At 43.8% G+C, this 21957-nt stretch overlaps 1 protein-coding gene and 1 long non-coding RNA gene across 2 annotated transcripts in view; one reads left to right on the top strand and one right to left on the bottom strand.

The window, feature by feature from the left end:
• The window catches only part of LOC121569129 (vesicular, overexpressed in cancer, prosurvival protein 1), a 119811-nt gene that overhangs the window by 12266 nt on the left and 85588 nt on the right, over positions 1–21957 (top strand). The window contains exon 2 of the mRNA XM_041879791.1: positions 12958–13016. Within this exon, the coding sequence (XP_041735725.1) occupies positions 12958–13016 (59 nt within the window). The remainder of the gene's footprint in view (positions 1–12957; positions 13017–21957) is intronic.
• On the bottom strand, positions 4544–5046 carry LOC121569131. Its single transcript, XR_006001332.1, has 3 exons — positions 5000–5046; positions 4710–4840; positions 4544–4617 (listed from the first exon to the last, which is right to left on the bottom strand). It is a non-coding gene; the product is annotated as an uncharacterized LOC121569131 (long non-coding RNA).

Raw genomic sequence — 21957 nt, forward strand, 5'->3', positions numbered from 1 at the left:
ACCAGCGACCTTCAGGTTACTGACCCAATGCTCTTAACCACTAGGCTACTTGCTGAATTGCCCTAGAGGCACCAAAACATCCAATTTAAGAACATTTTGAAGATTGTTCCACAAATATGATGCAAGAAAGGTAAATCAGCTTTTAGTTAACTCTGAGACCAAAGGAATTTCCAGAGTTGGCCATCCCTGAGACCGGGTGTGGTAACTCAAAGTCTCTAAAGTTTAGTAATGATGTTCGGTACAATGATGTTCGGTACAGTGGGAGTTTTTGTAAAGTGCTTTATACATGAAAAACAATTTATCAACCTACATGACATCAGAGGGCCAACCAACTTTCTGGTAGAGAATGCAGTGATGAGTACTAAAACTGTTGCCCGTAATAACGGCTCTAATGAAGTGGCAGCTGCGTTCAGATGGATGGCGCCATAGTCTAGGACCGATAGGAACGTCGACTAAATAATCTGCTTTCTACTATTTAGCGAGAGGCAAGACCTATTTCTATAGAAGAAGCCCATTTTTATTCTCAGCTTAACTAACTCATCAATAAGCTTTTTAAAAGACAGCTTGTCTTCTTTCCAGATGCCCAGATATGTGTAAGCAGGGACACAATCAATATGGACACAATCCAAAGTACATATGTTTAAATCATCAGTTATTTTTATGTTGTATCTAAAGTAATTTTTAAACCAGTTAAATGCAGCCGGGTCTAGGCCAATTTGAAGAAAGCCTTTGCATTAGCAGTGAGTGATCAACAGTATCGAAAGCCTTTCACAAGTCAATGAAGAGGACAGCGCAATGTTGCCTTTTATCCATACAGTTAACCACATTTATAACTAGGAATGCAGCAGAGATGGTGCTATGACCTGGTCTAAAACCTGACTGATGTACATTTAGAATACATTTCAAAGATAAAGAATTAATCAAGGATTCTAATATTTTAGCTAGGCAGGAAAGTTTAGAAATAGGGCGATTTTAATTATTTAGGTCACAAGATTCACCACCTTTTGTGAAGGGGGAGCACATAGGCTGCCTTCCAACCTTGGGGATAGTACCAGATATAATTGTCAGGTAAAAAATATGGATTCATGATTCAGCAATCAGGGAGGCAGAGAGTTGCAGCAATAATGGTTCAAGCATATCAGCCCTAGTGGATTTGTTTTACATCAATCTTAAGCAAGGTATCTAGCACATCACAGGCAGTAAATTGTTGAAATGAAAACAGATTCACTAGAAGTTGACGGGTTAACCGTCGAGTCAGCTAGAGGCTGGCAGAGGGAAGAGAAGTCGATTGACTGACCAGGATCAGTTAAACCAAATAAAAAGCCTGCCGAGACAAAATTATGCTTAACAGCATCACTTATCCCATTCTTCTCAGTTATGAAGCCAGAGTCAGACAGAACTTGCTTAGGCAGGGAAGAAGATTCATTTGTACGCTTCAGTGCATTTACTTTTTTCTTACATTTTGACGGATCACCAGCAGAGTCAGAGATGGAGCTTAAAAAGTAGCTTACCTAGCAAATAAAAATATGTTGTGTGTAGAGTACAACTTCAGCTGTCTAACCATAACTAGAATGGCATTCTAGCATCTGGCATCTAAGGATTTGGCTGTCAAATCACGCACAGCTGTCTGGGTGAGGTTCTGTCTTCAAGTCTCCAGTGGGTGATGAAGTTCCTTCAATCTAAACTGAACAAAAATATAAATGCAACATGTAAAGTGTTGGTCCCATGTTTCATGAGCTGAAATAAAAGATCCCAGACATTTTCCATATGCACAGACAAAGTATTTCTCTCCAATTTTGTCCGCAAATTTGTTTACATCCCTGATAGTGAGCCTTTCTCCTTAGCCAAGATAATCCATCCACCTGACAGGTGTGGCATATCAAGAAGCTGATTAAACAGCATGATAATTAAACAGGTGCACCTTGTGCTGGGGACAAAAGGCCACTCTAAAATGTTCAGTTTTGTCACACAGCACAGTGCCACAGATGTCTGAAGTTTTGAGGAAGCGTGCAATTGGCATGCTGACTGCAGGAATGTCCATCAGATCTGTTGCCAGAGAAATTAATGTTAATTTCTCTACCATAAGCCGCCTCCGTTGTTTTAGAGAATTTGGCAGTATGTCCAACTGGCCTCACAACCGCAGACTATGTGTATGGCGTTGTGTGGGAGAGCGGTTTGCTGATGTCAACGTTGTGAACAGAGTGCCCCATGGGGGCGATGGGGTTATGGTATGGGCAGACATAAGCTACGGACAATGTACACAATTGCATTTTATCGATGGCAATTTGAATGCACAGAGATACCGTGACGAGATCCTTGTGCCATTCATCCGCAGCCATCACCTCATGTTTCAGCATGTTAATGCACGGCCCCATGTCACAAGGATCTGTACACAATTCCTGGAAGCTGAAAATGTACCAGTTCTTCCATGGCCTGCATACTCACCAGATATGTCACCCATTGAGCATGTTTAGGATGCTCTGGATCGACGTGTACGACAGCGTGTTCCAGTTCCCACCAAAATCCAGCAACTTCGCACAGCCGTTGAATAGGAGTGGGACAACATTCCACAGGCCACAATCAACAGCATGGTCATCTCTATGCGAAGGAGATGTGTTGCGCTGCATGAGGCAAATGGTGGTCACACCAGATGCTGACTGGTTTTCTGTCCCACACCCCTACCTTTTTTTAAAGGTATCTGTGACCAACAGATGCATATCTGTATTCCCAGTCATGTGAAATCCATAAATTGGGGCCGAATTTATTTATTTCAATTGAATGATTTCCTTAAATGAACTGTAACTCAGTAAAATCTTTGAAATTGTTGCGTTTTATATTTTTGTTCAGTGTATATGTAACGTTTTACAGGGGCAGGAGGGGTGGAGTGCATGACACTCCATCCTGGATATGAGAGTTTGCCTCAACCCATGGGTCCAGCAGGCAGAGTTCAATAACTACAGGCATATGTGAGATGCAGTAGGATGGCCCTCTTCTCATACCACTCTGTAGGCTACTGACCAATTAAAAGCTTTGCATCGGTCAGTAGCCTACAGAGCAGGGGTTAAAGTAAGGCGGTAAGGTCCGATACGGCTATTACACCATTATTTAACATTAATGCATGTCAGCCGCATGACAAATAAGAAAATTGAGTGGAAACCGGGTGGTATATGCTCCAAATTGCATTGTGGTTTGAGGAGAACACTTACATTTTGTCAAGGCGGAGATGAGTGGCCAAGACGCTCTCGGACAAAGGCGGAGATGAGTGGCCGAGATCGAGGTGCGCGTGGACAACAGTGGATGCATCAATTCAGGCTACAAGTGTAGGCCTAATGACAATCGCAGAATGTCATTACAATACACGTAGTTGTTTTGTAACAGATGTCTCTTTCCATTCATCAAATTGCGGGTGCACAGTGCACTGTTGGGGTTTGGATGCTGACATTATTTTGTGAGTGGATGAATGTGCGCAGGTAGCCTACAGGAGCGCCTTTGTTAAGTGATTGTTTGACAATCAGATAAAAACATCATGACTGGTTGTGTTTATGGCACATTAAAATGCATAGGCATGTCCATAAGGCTAAGGGAAGCTTTAATTTAATTTAATAAAATTGTCAAAATTATATAGCCTAATTGGCTTACTCCTGTCTATACAGAAATAAATAAAACCATTCAAAATAGGCTACTACACCAGAAAGCATGATTTGGCCACAGAGGATCATTGGCTTCTTAAAAAAAAAAAAAGTAGATTGTTTTAAATTGCATAGCCTACAGTCGGAAGGGCCCGCAATTTGGGCAGCACGTGCTGCAAATACCAAATAGATGATTGTTGAGTTGCAGCTGTCAGTGAAAAGCAGAGAGAACCAACCAGGCATATCACAATATTTAAAAATACAATCGTGGAAAAACTGTTTGGAAAACAAATGGCTATTGCAGTAAAGAGATGACAATGAAAAGACTCCAATCTGTCTTTATCAAAATTCTTAACTCAATTGAGCGAACAGTAGCCTATCTTATTGGCACCAGCGGAGAACATCGTCCATATCACTGGTGAGTGTGCATATTCACTGTCTTTATCATTGGGTCAGTGCCACTTTTGTTTGTTTTTGGACAATAATTTCCTCCCACAGGTTAGGTGGACGTCATATTGTATTTGTCTCCCATTTTGATAGGCCAATTATATGGATCAGACGGCATCGTTTTTATTGATATGTTTGTCAGTGTCAGGAGAGTAGGCTACCCTGTAATCTTTGTAGTTAAAAAAAAAATAGTGCGTGCACTTGGGTGTCCTGTACCGGTAAGAAATTAAATCTACTTTCACCCCTGCTACAGAGTAATATGAAAAGAGTGCAATTGCTGAACTTGTGTAGATATTCCAAACAGTGTTTTGATAACTTCCAAGTGTAACAGTTCCATGTAGAATAAACCATCCTTCACATCATACTGTAGAAGCAGTGTTCTGCTAATATAACATCGATGGTACCATTCGATGAAATGATAACAAAAGACGATAAAAAGTGTCTTGTATAATTTTTATGCTGAGTGCAAGGTCTCTCCCTATTCAGACATCAGTGTCAACCAGTCAGAGGACTCAATTTCAAAAGCATCTCTTTTGCCCATCTGTAGAAAAACAAGGAAGAGTTGATGAGCGATATGTATTGAAAGGGTGATATTGCTTAACACTTATGATGTACTGTGTTATTAGTAATCACCTTTTTCCCCTTCGGAGGTGTTTGCCAACGCCTGATGGGCATGGCAGCTTAGAGCAGCCCCAAGCCCCTCTCGTCACTGATACTGGTCATAAAGGAGCCTGACTTCGGCTCCTATATATCCGATCCAGCTCCTATATCACGGAGGGGGAGAGAGGGAAAGACGGTCACCATACAGTCATGGAAGCCACCAGTAAATACCTGGTTGAACATAGCCAATCAGAGATCCTGATTCACAGCTAATTCACAAGGGACACGTGCCAGCATGGAACTGACTGGTTGGAATTACTCACCCCGGCCAAAGTGTAGTCCATTGGCACAGTTGAAGGGGGCAGCTCCTTACAACATACAAGATGCACATATATGAACAGCACTGATTATACACTGCTCAAAAAAATAAAGGGAACACTAAAATAACACATCCTAGATCTGAATGAATGACATTTCTTTACATAGTTGAATGTGCTGACAACAAAATCACACAAAAATGATCAATGGAAATCAAATTTATCAACCCATGGAGGTCTGGATTTGGAGTCACACTCAAAAAAGTGGAAAACCACACTACAGGCTGATCCAACTTTGATGTAATGTCCTTATAACAAGTCAAAATGAGGCTCAGTAGTGTGTGTGGCCTCCACGTGCCTGTATGACCTCCCTACAACGCCTGGGCATGCTCCTGATGAGGTGGCGGATGGTCTCATGAGGGATCACCTCCCAGACCTGGACTAAAGCATCAACCAACTCCTGGACAGTCTGTGGTGCAACGTGGCGTTGGTGGATGGAGCGAGACATGATGTCCCAGATGTGCTCAATTGGATTCAGGTCTGGGGAACGGGCGGGCCAGTCCATAGCATCAATGCCTTCCTCTTGCAGGAACTGCTGACACATTCCAGCCACATGAGGTCTAGCATTGTCTTGCATTAGGAGGAACCCAGGGCCAACCGCACCAGCATATGGTCTCACAAGGGGTCTGAGGATCTCATCTCGGTACCTAATGGCAGTCAGGCTACCTCTGGCGAGCACATGGAGGGCTGTGCGACCCCCCAAAGAAATGCCACCCCACACCATGACTGACCCACTGCCAAACCGGTCATGCTGGAGGATGTTACAGGCAGCAGAACGTTCTCCACGGCGTCTCCAGACTCTGTCACGTCTGTCACATGTGCTCAGTGTGAACCTGCTTTCATCTGTGAAGAGCCAGTGGCGAATTTGCCAATCTTGGTGTTCTCCGGCAAATGCCAAACGTCCTGCACGGTGTTGGGCTGTAAGCACAACCCCCACCTGTGGACGTCGGGCCCTCATACCACCCTCATGGAGTCTGTTTCTGACCGTTTGAGCAGACACATGCACATTTGTGGCCTGCTGGAAGTCATTTTGCAGGGCTCTGGCAGTGCTCCTCCTGCTCCTCCTTGCACAAAGGCGGAGGTAGCGGTCCTGCTGCTGGATTGTTGCCCTCCTACGGCCTCCTCCACGTCTCCTGATGTACTGGCCTGTCTCCTGGTAGCGCCTCCATGCTCTGGACACTACGCTGACAGACACAGCAAACCTTCTTGCCACAGCTCACATTGATGTGCCATCCTGGATGAGCTGCACTACCTGAGCCACTTGTGTGGTTTGTAGACTCCGTCTCATGCTACCACTAGAGTGAAAGCACCGCCAGCATTCAAAAGTGACCAAAACATCAGCCAGGAAGCATAGGAACTGAGAAGTGGTCTGTGGTCACCACCTGCAGAACCAGTCCTTTATTGGGGGTGTCTTTCTAATTGCCTATAATTTCCACCTGTTGTCTATTCCATTTGCACAACAGCATGTGAAATGTATTGTCAATCAGTGTTGCTTCCTAAGTGGACAGTTTGATTTCACAGAAGTGTGATTGACTTGGAGTTACATTGTGTTGTTTAAGTGTTCCCTTTATTTTTTTGAGCAGTGTAGTATCAATGGTGGTTAGGCGAATTCCAGGACCAATAGTATTTTGAGTAGATCAACTGTGACCAACCTGATTGAAGTGTCCTCCATTATTCTGAAGCAGGACTGGTGTCTGGCCACGGCCTCAGCCTTCTGGAACATCTCCTGATATGGTAGGGGGTTCCCACAATGCTGTTGAACAACAAACCCACCAAGTTTTGTACATAGCCTCTGAATAAAATAAAATATCATCACTCAATAAAAATGCAAGTAATTTATACAGTTGAAGTCGGAAGTTTACATACACCTTAGCCAAATACATTTAAAATCTATTTTTCACAATTCCTGACATTTAATCCTAGTAGAAAGTCCCTGTCTTAGGTCAGTTAGGATCACCACTTTATTTTAAGAATGTGAAATGTCAGAATAATAGTAGAGAGAATAATTTATTTCAGCTTTTATTTCTTTCATCACATTCTCAGTGGGTCAGAAGTTTACGTACACTCAATTAGTATTTGGTAGCATTGCCTTTAAAATTGTTTAACTTGGGTCAAACGTTTCGGGTAGCCTTCCACAAGCTTCCCACAATAATGTGGGTGAATTTTGGCCCATTCCTCCTGACAGAGCTGGTGTAACTGAGTCAGGTTTGTAGGCCTCCTTGCTCGCACACACTTTTTCAGTTCTGCCCACACATTCTTTATAGGATTGAGGTCAGGGCTTTGTGATGGCCACTCCAATACCTTGACTTTGTTGTCCTTAAGCCATTTTGCCACAACTTTGGAAGTATGCTTGGGGTCATTGTCCATTTGGAAGACCCATTTGCGACCAAGCTTTAACTTCCTGACTGATGTCTTGAGATGTTGCTTCAATATATCCACATAATTTTCCTTCCTGATGATGCCATCTATTTTGTGAAGTGCACCAGTCCCTCCTGCAGCAAAGCACCCCTACAGCATAATGCTGCCACCCCCGTGCTTTACGGTTGGGATGGTGTTCTTCGGCTTGCAAGCTCCCCCTTTTTCCTCCAAACATAACGATGGTCATTATGGCCAAACAGTTCTATTTTTGTTTCATCAGACCAGAGGACATTTCTCAAAAAGTACGATCTTTGTCCCCATGTTAGTATGCAACCAGCTGTGTACGTTGCTGAATGCTTGCTGATACGTTTTGCTATGTTGACACTAGATGGGTAGAAATGTTGACACTAGAATTCATGTTTCTGACTCATAATGATGCCACAGGTCGTTTTTAAAAGCAGAGAAGTTGGTTCAGTTGACCTTTTAACCTGCATATGATCAACAATGTATATGTCTGTTTTCATTCAATATCCAATTCATGATCTTAAATTGAAAACTAATCCGCTTGCTGAATTGATAATTGTATTTACTTTCTTTTTGCGTAGTGATGTTTGAGACATCCTCCTTTTTGAACGTTTTAATATTGCATGGGTAAGTGCACTCAATGATATGCCTCTGGACTGTCCCTGTTGTTGTGTCAGACTGTGTATTCAACAGAGTATTAGGGTATTACTTTGACTATTTGAGATCAAACATCCACCGTCTCTGGTTCCGTCTCTGGTTCCGTCTCTGGTTCCGTCTCTGGTTCTGTCTCTGGTTCTCTTGGTCTCTCTCTGTCTCATACACTCAAACACAGACACAGGTGTGGATATAACAAAGGGTTTGAAATGTAACACTCTCATTATTTTCTTGCATGCTGTTATTCACCATCTAACTCAAGAATCCCCACCCCCTTGCACTTAAAACACTGGAATAAAACAAATGTTCTCTGTCAAACCATCCTCCTTCATATTCCCCTCTCCTGCTGAACTTCAAACATGAATGTCTGTCCAGCCCTTTTCTGCTTGGCTTTGCTCAGTCGTTAAGTGGGGCTTTACATCCGGCTCCTCAGTAGTTTGTCTTAGGCCTAAGCACAGAGAGGCTTTCGGCTAAACGCGGCAACGTGGTGGACTAGCCGAGCCAATCTGAGGAGAAAGTCTTTTGAGGGATTAGCGTCGACTCCCAGCTCACCCGCCGCGGCGGATAGCCGCTGTGAAATGATCCTTTCTGGGGTTGTTTGTGCTCACTAATGGAATCGACATCCATGTGTTTTGACATTATCGAGCCACTTGTGCAAGGGAGGGAGGTAGTGGGGTCGGGGGGAGACGGCGAAGAGCAAAGGACTGGAAATGTGTTTAATCCGTTTTCTTTCTCATATCAAGTGAGCTGAACATGTTAGTATGTGGTTTTCCTCAGTAATGAGAATTGTCCTCTGTGGCAGTGAAGTTATACTTCCTGAAACAGCGCTACTGCCTTGAACCTTCACAGGAAGTAAAAGGAACATTTCAAAATGATTTGAAGAGGCTAATGTTTCACTATACATGATGAGCCATCACATTTTCATGGTCGCTCCCAAAGTCCAAAAACTGGGAAGATGGTAGTAGGAACATGCAAGGTCATGCGTGGCTACATTCAAATGTTATCTTATCACAAGCTAAACACTAAACTACTAGGGTCATTGTGAGCCACACGGTATCAAATCAGTTTGACCCTTATAATCTAGTAGATGTAGTAGTAGCCTTACCATTATGAATACGCCTCCATTGTCTGATTTATGACCCAGCTACAGAAAAATGACATGAGTAATGAATGCACACAGGTTGGATTAATGCAGGAGTTTAGAATCATTTAGTAATCCAATAAATTACCTTTGTGATACACTTAGGTGGATTTCCCCACAGTTACATTACATAAAATAAGCCGACATGGGGGGTGCTGTCCGGTGGCCTGCGTAAACTGTGGGTGAATAACATCTCTAGAGTATTCTATCACTTTAAATGGTTTAAAATGTCTGAGGCTGAATGTAAAGAGGGAGCTAAAAACTCCTAAACCAATAACAATGTCCTTCCAATGTCCCAGCCTATCTGGGACAAATCTGAACAGGACGCCACAGTTTGCTGTTGCATAACGGTCACTCATTCAGTTGTCCCTTCAACTGTCGCTCTACAGGTCTACTGAGAATACATTTGTAAACTCCCTTGCTTTAACGAAGCTTGTCAGTGTGGTGGGAGACGAGTTGTTCTAGTCTTCTCTGAGGCTGGCCTGGGTATCTGGGGTCTGTCAGCTCCTGATACTCTATAATACATGGCTGTGGACCCTGCTGTTGGCAGTGTCAACGTGGGGAATTTGGTCCCACAAACAGGCAGGCTGGATGGTTGTTCCAACCATGGCGTCCCCCTTCCTGCCAGGGCTTCCCTGCCAGGGCGTCCCCATATTGTCCATTCTTCCCAACAGCCAACACGCTGACAAATGCTCCATTGTATGGTCCTAGTCTGTATGCCTCAACCTCCCTCGTGACTGTCCCTCTTTTCTGGTGGTGAGAGCCAGGAAACATCCTAGGGTTGTGGTTAGGGGTAGAACCCCCATCCATTGTGCCCTCAGTGGGCACGCATTGTTTGAACCCCCCCCCCCTTTTTGGTGGCCCATGGCACAAACCACAAAAGGGATTCCTGGGGAGAAAATATAACCCCAACCCGCCCCTCGTGGCTGGTGTGCGAGTGGCGTGGTGCGGCAGAAAAGGTCTCCACTGATGGGAAGTGATAATTACGTGCCCATGACCTTTCCCCAACCCGTCGGTCGTCGACCCTTTTCACTTCTCTAATGAAGCTGCTGTGGAGGTGGGTTTTGTTTTAACCACACTTCTCGGAAGATGGACCAGGCTTCATTGTTTAGTTAATCTCTCACCTCACTGAGAGCTTTGTCCGTGGATGCATCTCAATAGTCTGAACTAAAGTGGTGCCTCTCCTCATCTTTTTTCAGAACTGGGCAGGTGAGAGCAGTAGGGCATGGGTGCCAATTCTGAGCAAGCCACGTTAGACTATTGAGATGCAGCCCATGTCTATCAACATGATACCCATTTTATAGCCTCTATATTCATTAGATTACCATACAGAGGACGGGGGATTACGCAAAGTTACACGGAAGAGCAAATAAGGGGCATCCATTGTTTTATTTAGATGACACACAGAGCATGCCAAATCTGTAAAAGCCGAGGAGAATTACGGAAAGGCAGAGCGAACAGCTTCGCAACATGTCCTTGACAAGGTGGTATCATTTAAATGACTCTGACAACACAGAATTATTCAAATCAAAGATTCCCTTTCAAGGACACAGCTGCAAACCTTTCCTGAGGCTTCGGCGGAGGACGGTATTGTGTGTTACACAAAGCCAAGACGTTAATTTGCTCATGGGCAAACAGATAATCTTGACACTGAAAAGCATCCCAGTTACAGTACTGTATGAACAAGCAACATGTTTTCATATGTGAGCAGAGCTGTTTCATTTATCTTTCGAAGCTTCAGCGTGTCTCGTTTTAATTAAAAGCATTACTTGCACATAAGCACTTGAGGCTACACCTGGCATTGTGCATAACAGACTCACAGTTAGTCAAAGACAGATTCCCTTCTCCCTCCTTCTCCTTTCCATCTTTCATCCTCTTTTTCTATTTCCTCGTCTTACAAAGACTGCCTTCGGTCTGCGTTTTGATAGAGGGCAGTTGGCGGCAGCTGCATATTGTAGCCGGGAGGCGTATTGATTATTAAATGACAGTCCTGCCCAGATGAACGAAGCCCAGTGTAATGGGATGCAGGCAGACATCCCGCTGCTCTGAAATGGGTTTGTTGGTATGCTCTTTATCGTAAGACCGTCTCGAATTCTTATCCAATTAGACCGAGAACATCATCTCTTAAACGGTGAAGCCCAGAGCATATGTTGATTCGTCTAGCACTAGGTTGACAGAGAATGGAGGTTATTGACAGCATGGATGAAGCCTGAAAGAACTGCAGACTTAGTTTCGAAGGAAGGCCTTATATAAAGTGTCTCCAGTAGGCTTAGGCGGGATCCAGATCTTCATATTTTCAAACCGTCCTTCTCTTATCCTGGACATTTACGGTATTACAGGCATGGCACACAAGGGCCGCTAAAAATGCTGACAAAATTAGCACTAACTAATAGCGAAATCACATAGATGCTGTTAGCTAAATGCTAACAGCTCATAAAGTTATACAAGTATAGCTAGCAGCTACCGAATGTCATTTTCGGTGCGTGAGGACATTTACAAGCGAAAGAGAACGAAATTAATTGTGCAAATTAACGAAGTTGTGATGCATGCTTTTCTGAAGGAACAGCAGCATGTGTTCATGGAGAGGAGGGGAGAAGAACAGAGGTGGAAAAAAACCACTAGTAGGAAGCGCCGGGAAAAAATTGAAACTTATCCAGAGCTCTTTGACTTCTGGCAGAAAGCCATTAGAAGATTTCTGATGGCAAACATTTAGTAGTGAATTGCATACAAGTGTAACTTCATCTCATGTGCGCCGCACAACAGAGACTCGCCGATAGATATAGAACGCTATGGACTCACCAGCTGCCGCTGTCTCCCGTTGTGCTATTTACAAACAAACACGTGACTGGCTCAACTGTTCTAGGGAACTACGGTTAGCTTCATAATGTAAAATAATGTGAAATGAAGAACGTGATCTGCTTTATCTCCTAACGTGTTGCACAAGTTGACTGCAGGTATTAACTTAAAAAGTAGCTACAAATAACCCGGTATACCGCCCAAGCCTAGTGTCCAACCCAGCTCCACAAGCCTAAGATTGAGGCTCTATCAATTGCTTAAGACTGTCCTCCCCCCATCTCCTTCCTTCATCTGCACTAATTGGAAAAGACATGACGGGTGAAAACAACATGGTAGAAACACATAATTGGGCTGGTCAGGTCTTTCAGATCAGTTCAAGGGCAGGAGAGGAGGCAAGGAGATTTATTTAGACAGTTGAGAAAGACCAGCAGAGACACAAAATTGTCAATTTCTGAGAAGAACCAGGTCTGCGTCTATTTGAAATCTCTGTTCCATACCAAACTTCCAGTCCACTTGGTCAGTCTCCAGTCAAACAGCTGTGCTCCTTTCTCAGGTCCTTTTTTGATTTGTTACCTGGTCTGTCAGTGAAGTAGTTGTTTGAGGCCCATTTAAGAAATACTCTCTCTGAGCAACCACCCCAGGAAGTTGCGGAGAACCTCTCGTACTCTGGATAAGGATGTATTTTGACAGACTTCTGCTGTTCAGAGAGAGGTTTTCAGGCAATTTGCTCCTGTCAAATGGCAAAAGTGTCTTGGCCTCAGGGCCTCAGCAAAGTACCGCTCTTGGCGATGTACTGAACCCAATGTCAGGTCATACAGTCTACATTGTGGGATAAATGGTCTGTGTTTGGAACGGGAGGGAGTCTTTTTTAAAAACTGTTTCCTAAAGAGAGAGAATGCATGGATTTACTTTTTTTCTCTCCCTCTTGCAGTGCATAGAGGCCAAGAAGTACTGCTGGTATTTTGAAGGTGGATCCCCCATCTACTTTATGTAAGTACCACCTGCTACATGCCACAACATTGTGTACAATGTCAGATTTGTTTCTTTTTTTGTGGCATTGTGTTATGTGACAAAACTGCACATTTAAGAGTGGCCTTTTATTGTACCCAGCACAAGGTGCACCTGTGTAATGATCATGCTGTATAATCAGCTTCTTGATATGCCACGCCTGTAAGGTGGATGGATTATCTTGACAAAGGAGAAATGTGTTTACAGAATTTGAGAGAAATAAGCTTTTTGTGCACATGGAAAATTTCAGGGATCTTTTATTTCAGCTCATGAAACATGGGACCAATACTTTACATGGTGTGTTTATATTTTTGTTCCGTATACATACCTCAAATGATGGTGTCGATAACAATTATTTTGTTGTATTAACACTTCTATTCAGAGGAAGCACAGTGTCTGTTGAAGCAATCATCTCATCGATGAGTGGACACAAGTGTCTTTGTCAAGGCTTACCGTACATATGTGTGAGATTGGCCTTTTCACAATGGGTCATCCTGCTCTGTAGCTTAATGTCACACTCCAGCGAGCTAAGCCATCTTGTATTGCCCTTCCCTCCGACCGGGGCCTTAATTCACACCCACAGCACATCTCCCCGGCTTAAGCCGCCCATCCATTCTCCCTCGCTGGTAACTACCAGTGTCGGCCATTGTTCATTCAAATGAGAGCGTGCGCTTCGATGAAGAGATCACCTAGGTAATGGAAGAAAACCAGCGTTTGACCTCCCTCCTTCTCCCTCCATACTGCGGCATTGGCAGGAATCAAACTATTTCCAGCAGTTAGAAGGGATCCAAACGGAATCCGTGATAGGGCACAGGAAGAGAAGAGACAAGGCTGCTGCTGTGCTATCAGTGAAACTACACTATCCATCATCATATACAGGGCAAACTACAGGTAACTGCCAAAATAAAGGAAACACTTGAGTAAAGGAGGGATACAAAGTATATTGAAAGCAGGTGCTTCCACACAGGTGTGGTTCCTGAGTTAATTAAGCAATTAACATCTCAGCATGCTTAGGATCATGAATCAAATGTCAATCGCTAGGCTACCTGCCGCCCGTGTGTGTGTCACCAGATCTCAACACAATTGAACACTTATGGGAGATTCTGGAGCGGCCCTTGAGACTGCATTTTCCACCATCAACAAAACACCAAATGATGGAATTTCTCATGGAAGAATGGTATTGCATCCCTCCAGTAGAATCCTCGACATTTGTAGAATCTATTCCAGGGTGCATTGAAGCTGTTCTGGCAGCTTGTGGAGGCCCAACGTCCTATTAAGACACTTAATATTGGTGTTTCCTTTTATTTTGGCAGTTTACTGTATATCTACTGTAAGCACAGGCATTCAGATTATTTACATGAGGAAACAGTGGAGTGAAGAAGAGCAATGGTTGAATCTCATCATGCCAGTGGTGTCTGTGGGTGAAAGGGGACAGTCTTAAAGTCCCAGCCCTGGTTAGAGAGCAGCTCATCAGGGGCCCCAGAGCACCTGATTAATGCACAGGCCTCTGGCTGCAGGCTCTGGAAGGGATTTGCCTCCGCCCTCCACCCCCGTCTTCACCCACAGCAAGAGCTTTGTGCTCTGGGTTTAAGATGCAGATTTCCCCCCTAGGGGGCCGGGCAGGAGTTCACTGGGCAGGAACCAATTATAGATAGTGCTGCGCTTTTCCGGGGCCTGGAATAAGCGTCGGATTTGCATTTCTGGCATCCGACCCACCCCACCATAGCGCTAATCATCCAACTAATCTGGATTTAATGCCACCGATTGCGCAGAGTGTGATGTTCCGGGGATGTGGCAAGCCGTAGCCCCGGCGCAGAATGATGATTCGGCTGGGTTTTGTGGGCAGTAATGAAATGAGGGGCTGTTGCGGTATTAGGAAAACGTGCCCATCCGTTTGAGTGAAGCAAAGGAGATACGCGTTAGACTAGGAGAGGAGTCTGACGCTTATCCCTTTTATTATCGCTGTCACATGCTTACACACACACACACACATTCCTGACGGGCAGACCACAGGCTGTGAGGATTGGCAACAGCACTTCCTCCACACTGACTCTTACAGTGAGGGAAAAAAGTATTTGATCCCCTGCTGATTTTGTACGTTTGCCCACTGACAAAGAAATGATCAGTCTATAATTTTGATGGTAGGTTTATTTGAACAGTGAGAGACAGAATAACAACAACAAATCCAGAAAAACGCATGTCAAAAATTTTATAAATTGATTTGCATTTTAATGAGGGAGATAAGTATTTGACCCCCTCTCAATCAGAAAGATTTCTGGCTCCCAGGTGTCTTTTATACAGGTAACGAGCTGAGATTAGGAGCATACTCTTAAAGGGAGTGCTCCTAATCTCAGTTTGTTACCTGTATAAAAGACACCTGTCCACAGAAGCAATCAATCAATCCGATTCCAAACTCTCCACCATGGCCAAGACCAAAGAGCTCTCCAAGGATGTCAGGGACAAGATTGTAGACCTACACAAGGCTGGAATGGGCTACAAGACCATCGCCAAGCAGCTTGGTGAGAAGGTGACAACAGTTGGTGCGATTATTCGCAAATGGAAGAAACACAAAAGAACTGTCAATCTCCCTCGGCCTGGGGCTCCATGCAAGATCTCACCTTGTGGAGTTGCAATGATCATGAGAACGGTGAGGAATCAGCCCAGAACTACACGTGAGGATCTTGTCAATGATCTCAAGGCAGCTGGGACCATAGTCACCAAGAAAACAATTGGTAACACACTACGCCGTGATGGACTGAAATCCTGCAGCGCCCGCAAGGTCCCCCTGCTCAAGAAAGCACATATACAGGCCCGTCTGAAGTTTGCCAATGAACATCTGAATGATTCAAAGGAGAACTGGGTGAAAGTGTTGTGGTTAGATGAGACCAAAATGGAGCTCTTTGGCATCAACTCAACTCACCGTGTTTGGAGGAGGAGGAATGCTGCCTATGACCCCAAGAACACCATCCCCACCATCAAACATGGAGGTGGAAACATTATGCTTTGGGGGTGTTTTTCTGCTAAGGGAACAGGACAACTTCACCGCATCAAAGGGACGATGGACGGGGCCATGTACCGTCAAATCTTGGGTGAGAACCTCCTTCCCTCAGCCAGGGCATTGAAAATGGGTCGTGGATGTGTATTCCAGCATGACAATGACCCAAAACACACGGCCAAGGCAAAAAAGGAGTGGCTCAAGAAGAAGGACATTAAGGTCCTGGAGTGGCCTAGCCAGTCTCCAGACCTTAATCCCATAGAAAACCTGTGGAGGGAGCTGAAGGTTCGAGTTGCCAAACGTCAGCCTCGAAACCTTAATGACTTGGAGAAGATCTGCAAAGAGGAGTGGGACAAAATCCCTCCTGAGATGTGTGCAAACCTGGTGGCCAACTACAAGAAATGTCTGACCTCTGTGATTGCCAACAAGGGTTTTGCCACCAAGTACTAAGTCATGTTTTGCAGAGGGGTCAAATACTTATTTTCCTCATTAAAATGCAAATCAATTTATAACATTTTTGACATGCGTTTTTCTGGATTTTTTTGTTGTTATTCTGTCTCTCACTGTTCAAATAAACCTACCATTAAAAGTATAGACTGATCATGTCTTTGTCAGTGGGCAAACGTACAAATCAGCAGGGGATCAAATACTTTTTTCCCTCACTTTAACACAGGGGCGTGTCCTCAGCCCTCTGCAGTACTCCCTGTTCACCCACGACTGCGTGGCTTTGCACAACACCAACTCAAGTTTGCTGACGACACCACGGTTGTAGGCCAACGACAAGACAGCCTATAGGGAGGAGATAAGTGAACTGGCATTGTGGTGCCAGGACAACAACCTCTCCCTCAATGTCAGCAAAACAAAGGAGTTTTATTGTTGACTTCAGGAAGCAGAGGAGGGAACATGCCCCGATCTACATCAACGGGGCGGCAGTAGAGTCAGCAGTTTTAATTTCCTTGGTGTCCACATCACCAAGGACTTGTCATGGACCAACAACACCAACACTCTTGTCGAGAGGGCGCAACAGTGTCTATACTTCCTAAGGCGGCTGAAGAAATTTGGCATGCCAGCCTGGGTCCTCTCCAAGTACTACCGCTGCCCCATCGAGAGCATCCTGACCGGTTGCATCACGGTCTGGTACAGGAAATGGTCCATCCACGACCGCAAGGCCCTCCAGCGGGTGGTGAACGCGGCCCAGTACATCACTGGGACCGTGCGCCCACCCATCCAGGACATCTACTCGAAACAGTGCCTGAGGAAGTCCCGCAGCATCATCAAGGACCCTACACACCCCAGCCACGGACTGTTCACTCCCTTACCTTCGGGCAGATGGTATCGGAGCATGAGGTCTGTTAGAAACTGTCTCTAAGCCTGTTGGTATCTACAAGCCATCAGACTGCTGAACAGTTGAACTGGACTGTCCAAATGCACTGACTCTCCACACCTTACCACACATGCACTCAATCATGCACACACCCACACATATACATTCATGCTACACACATCACAACTGCTGCTACCGGACTTATTTATTATTGCTAAATACTGCACAACCTAAACACTGGCCCCCCAATCCCCCCATCCCCAAAACACATGTAAATATTGTAATATAAATTGTGCCTTCCTGTATTATACTTATGCTAAAAATGTTTATTCTATTCTACGGAGCCATTTACTTTATGTTCGTATTCTTATCCTGTATTTCAAATTGTTGTTGCATTGTCGCAGGAACCTGCAAGTAAGCATGTGTATCCTGGACATATGGCTAAATAAACAACTTGATACACACACACACACACACACACACACACGTGCCTGCTCATCTCCACCCCAGCCCAAATAGGTGGTGGGCCGTAGCAAGCTATCTGCTTTAGTTCTCCAGATGATTGATCTCTGTCGAGGGAGGAGATGGTTTTTACATATTGTGTATTTATTTATTCTATACACATATCCATTTGTTGGCAATGTCAATTCTTGCAAATGTTTCAAAATACTTACTTTTACTTTTATGTTCGCTAGCTGGACAGGCCAACGCCACAGAGTACTAAACTGTAAACCAATCAAAACTTGTGTACTATCCATGGTACTATCTCTTCTGAACACGTCTGCCAATCACCTTATCCATATCTAAGGTAGTAGACAGCAGGTGACATCTCGATCTCCGTCCTACAAACTGCTATCAGGTAAAGTGTATATATATATACAGTGGGGAAAAAAAGTATTTAGTCAGCCACCAATTGTGCAAGTTCTCCCACTTAAAAAGATGAGAGAGGCCTGTAATTTTCATCATAGGTACACGTCAACTATGACAGAAAAAATGAGAAAAAAAAATCCAGAAAATCACATTGTAGGATTTTTTATGAATTTATTTGCAAATTATGGTGGAAAATAAGTATTTGGTCAATAACAGAAGTTTCTCAATACTTTGTTATATACCCTTTGTTGGCAATGACACAGGTCAAACGTTTTCTGTAAGTCTTCACAAGGTTTTCACACACTGTTGCTGGTATTTTGGCCCATTCCTCCATGCAGATCTCCTCTAGAGCAGTGATGTTTTGGGGCTGTCGCTGGGCAACATAGACTTTCAACTCCCTCCAAAGATTTTCTATGGGGTTGAGATCTGGAGACTGGCTAGGCCACTCCAGGACCTTGAAATGCTTCTTACGAAGCCACTCCTTCGTTGCCCGGGCTGTGTGTTTGGGATCATTCTCATGCTCAAAGACCCAGCCACGTTTCGTCTTCAATGCTCTTGCTGATGGAAGGAGGTTTTCACTCAAAATCTCACGATACATGGCCCCATTCATTCTTTCCTTTACACGGATCAGTCGTCCTGGTCCCTTTGCAGAAAAACAGCCCCAAAGCATGATGTTTCCACCAGCATGCTTCACAGTAGGTATGGTGTTCTTTGGATGCAACTCAGCATTCTTTGCCCTCCAAACACGACGAGTTGAGTTTTTACCAAAAAGTTCTATTTTGGTTTCATCTGACCATATGACATTCTCCCAATCCTCTTCTGGATCATCCAAATGCACTCTAGCAAACTTCAGACGGGCCTGGACATGTACTGGCTTAAGCAGGGGGACACGTCTGGCACTGCAGGATTTGAGTCCCTGGCGGCGTAGTGTGTTACTGATGGTAGGCTTTGTTACTTTGGTCCCAGCTCTCTGCAGGTCATTCACTAGGTCCCCCCGTGTGGTTCTGGGATTTTTGCTCACCATTCTTGTGATCATTTTGACCCCACGGGGTGAGATCTTGCGTGGAGCCCCAGATCAAGGGAGATTATCAGTGGTCTTGTATGTCTTCCATTTCCTAATAATTGCTCCCACAGTTGATTTCTTCAAACCAAGCTGCTTACCTATTGCAGATTCAGTCTTCCCAGCCTGGTGCAGGTCTACAATTTTGTTTCTGGTGTCCTTTGACAGCTCTTTGGTCTTGGCCATAGTGGAGTTTGGAGTGTGACTGTTTGAGGTTGTGGACAGGTGTCTTTTATACTGATAACAAGTTCAAACAGGTGCCATTAATACAGGTAACGAGTGGAGGACAGAGGAGCCTCTTCAATAAGAAGTTACAGGTCTGTGAGAGCCAGAAATCTTGCTTGTTTGTAGGTGACCAAATACTTATTTTCCTCCATAATTTGCAAATAAATTCATAAAAAATCCTACAATGTGATCTTCTGGGAAAAAAAATCTCAATTTGTCTGTCATAGTTGACGTGTACCTATGATGAAAATTACAGGCCTCTCTCATCTTTTTAAGTGGGAGAACTTGTACAATTGGTGGCTGACTAAATACTTTTTTCCCCCACTGTATATATATATATTTTTTGGTAATCTATTTAGTTATAGAAACGTGATGCTGTAAAATGACTCCCAACTTAGAACACAACAACCCTGGTAATGTAGCTAGCTTGCTAGTTACAAGTAGATATGTTGGTAGCTAGCAGGAGCAGATAGCTGTATCACTAACTAGCATGTCATTCCGGGACAAGGAGCGTTTTCGCTATCAGTTTTATCCAAGTAATAATTTAATACCACATAAACCTATAGGACAAGTAGTGTAAATCTAATATAGTCATCAAGGCAGGACCCACTAATTTCATTCATACTGACAAATAAGAAATGCAACATTTATCCCTTTCAATAGTTGGAGCAGGATGATTGCAGAGCACCCTGCCTCAGATTGTCAGGATGTTAATTTTCTAGCTCACAAACTACATTCCTTTCCTAAGTATTTATTTGTATTAATTCTTGTCACTCACTTTTGTATGACATCTATTCAGCTCTTCTGTGTCCTGCTCCCAGACATCAACCAAGTGCTATTCACCAAGCATGGGCTGATTCACTCACCTGTGAGAAGAACCATCCGACTGCAGTTTCAGCTATCACTATTTAGACATTGGGACCACATATGCATTTGCCTGTTGTCTTTTCTTTGTGGGTTTTGTCTTACACAGTCTAGTGCATTTTAGAGTTGAAGAACACCAACTACAGATACACATGCTTGTTTGAGCGTCTCGAAGACTAAATTCAATGTAGAATCAGGTTTAACAGGTGACAAACAGATTATTTGACTATTGTAACATGCAGTGGGGAGAATTCTATTGTCCCCGTCAGGAGCCCAGGCTTTTGCCATAGATGGTAGTTCTTGTCTCTGGACCACACAGGCTTTAGATTGCATTCTGCTAAGCCACTCTACATTGGTCAGCTACATTGGTGACCAGGGTGGGATCCTTTTGATACACCTATGGGGCCTGGGCACACAAATGCTCCTGGAGAGAAGCGGGAATACTGAAGCATGCGTTGATGACAGATCTACAGTCTCCATCAGAGGCCCATCAGAGGCCCAGGCTAATATCTGGACTGCTACATTGTAAGATTGTGCCCTCAATTACTGGGACAGTGAAGCATTTTTTCTTCTTTTGGCTCTGTACTCCAGCACTTAGGATTTGAAATGACACAATTATACATTAATGTGGATGCTACCATGAAAAACAGATAGTCCTGAATGAATCGTGAATAATAATGAGTGAGAAAGTTAGACGTAAAAATATCATAACCCCACAAAAATGCTAACCTCCCCTGTTATTGGAATCGTGAGAGGTTAGCATGTCTTGGGGGTATGATATTTGTGCGTTTGTAACTTTCTCACTCATCATTATTCACGATTAATTCAGGACTATCCATAATCATGGTAGCATCCACATTAATGTAGAAGTATAAAAAAGTGACTCCAAAATTATACAATACATTATTTACCATTCATTTCTATTGGCACAAAATAATCTGAAACACCCAAAACAAACAGCAAATGCATCCAAAAAGTTTGTAGAGTCACAAGCTTGATGTAATCATTGCGTGCTAGGAATACTACACCTGTGTAATGATCATGCTGTTTAATCAGCTTCTTGATATGCCACACCTGTCAGGTGGATGGATTATCTTGGCAAAGGAGAAATGCTCACTAACAGGGATGTACACAAATGTGTGCTCAACATTTGAGCGAAATAAGCTTTTTGTGCGTATGGAACATTTCTGGGATCTTTTTTTCAGCTCTTGAAACATGGGACTAACACTTTACATGTTTCGTTTATATTTATAAGTTAATTTGCCCCAATACTTTTGGTCTCCTAAAATGGGGGGGACTATGTACAAACAGTGCTGTAATTTCTAAACGGTTCACCAGATATGGATGAAAATACCCTCACATTAAAGCTGACAGTCTGCACTTTAACCTCATAGTCATTGTATCATTTCAAAAGTGCTGGAGGACAGAGCGAAAACAACAAAATGTGTCACTGTCCCAATAATTGATTGGTAGGTTACACTGTATTTAGATACTGCCTGAGACACCTTTGCTATTTGTCCCCGAACTCAATAAATGGTGAAACATTTGTGATCATGTTCTTTGTTCGAATGTACAGTGCCTTAAG

Source organism: Coregonus clupeaformis, chromosome 7 (assembly GCF_020615455.1).
Source record: "Coregonus clupeaformis isolate EN_2021a chromosome 7, ASM2061545v1, whole genome shotgun sequence".
NCBI lineage: Eukaryota > Metazoa > Chordata > Actinopteri > Salmoniformes > Salmonidae > Coregonus > Coregonus clupeaformis.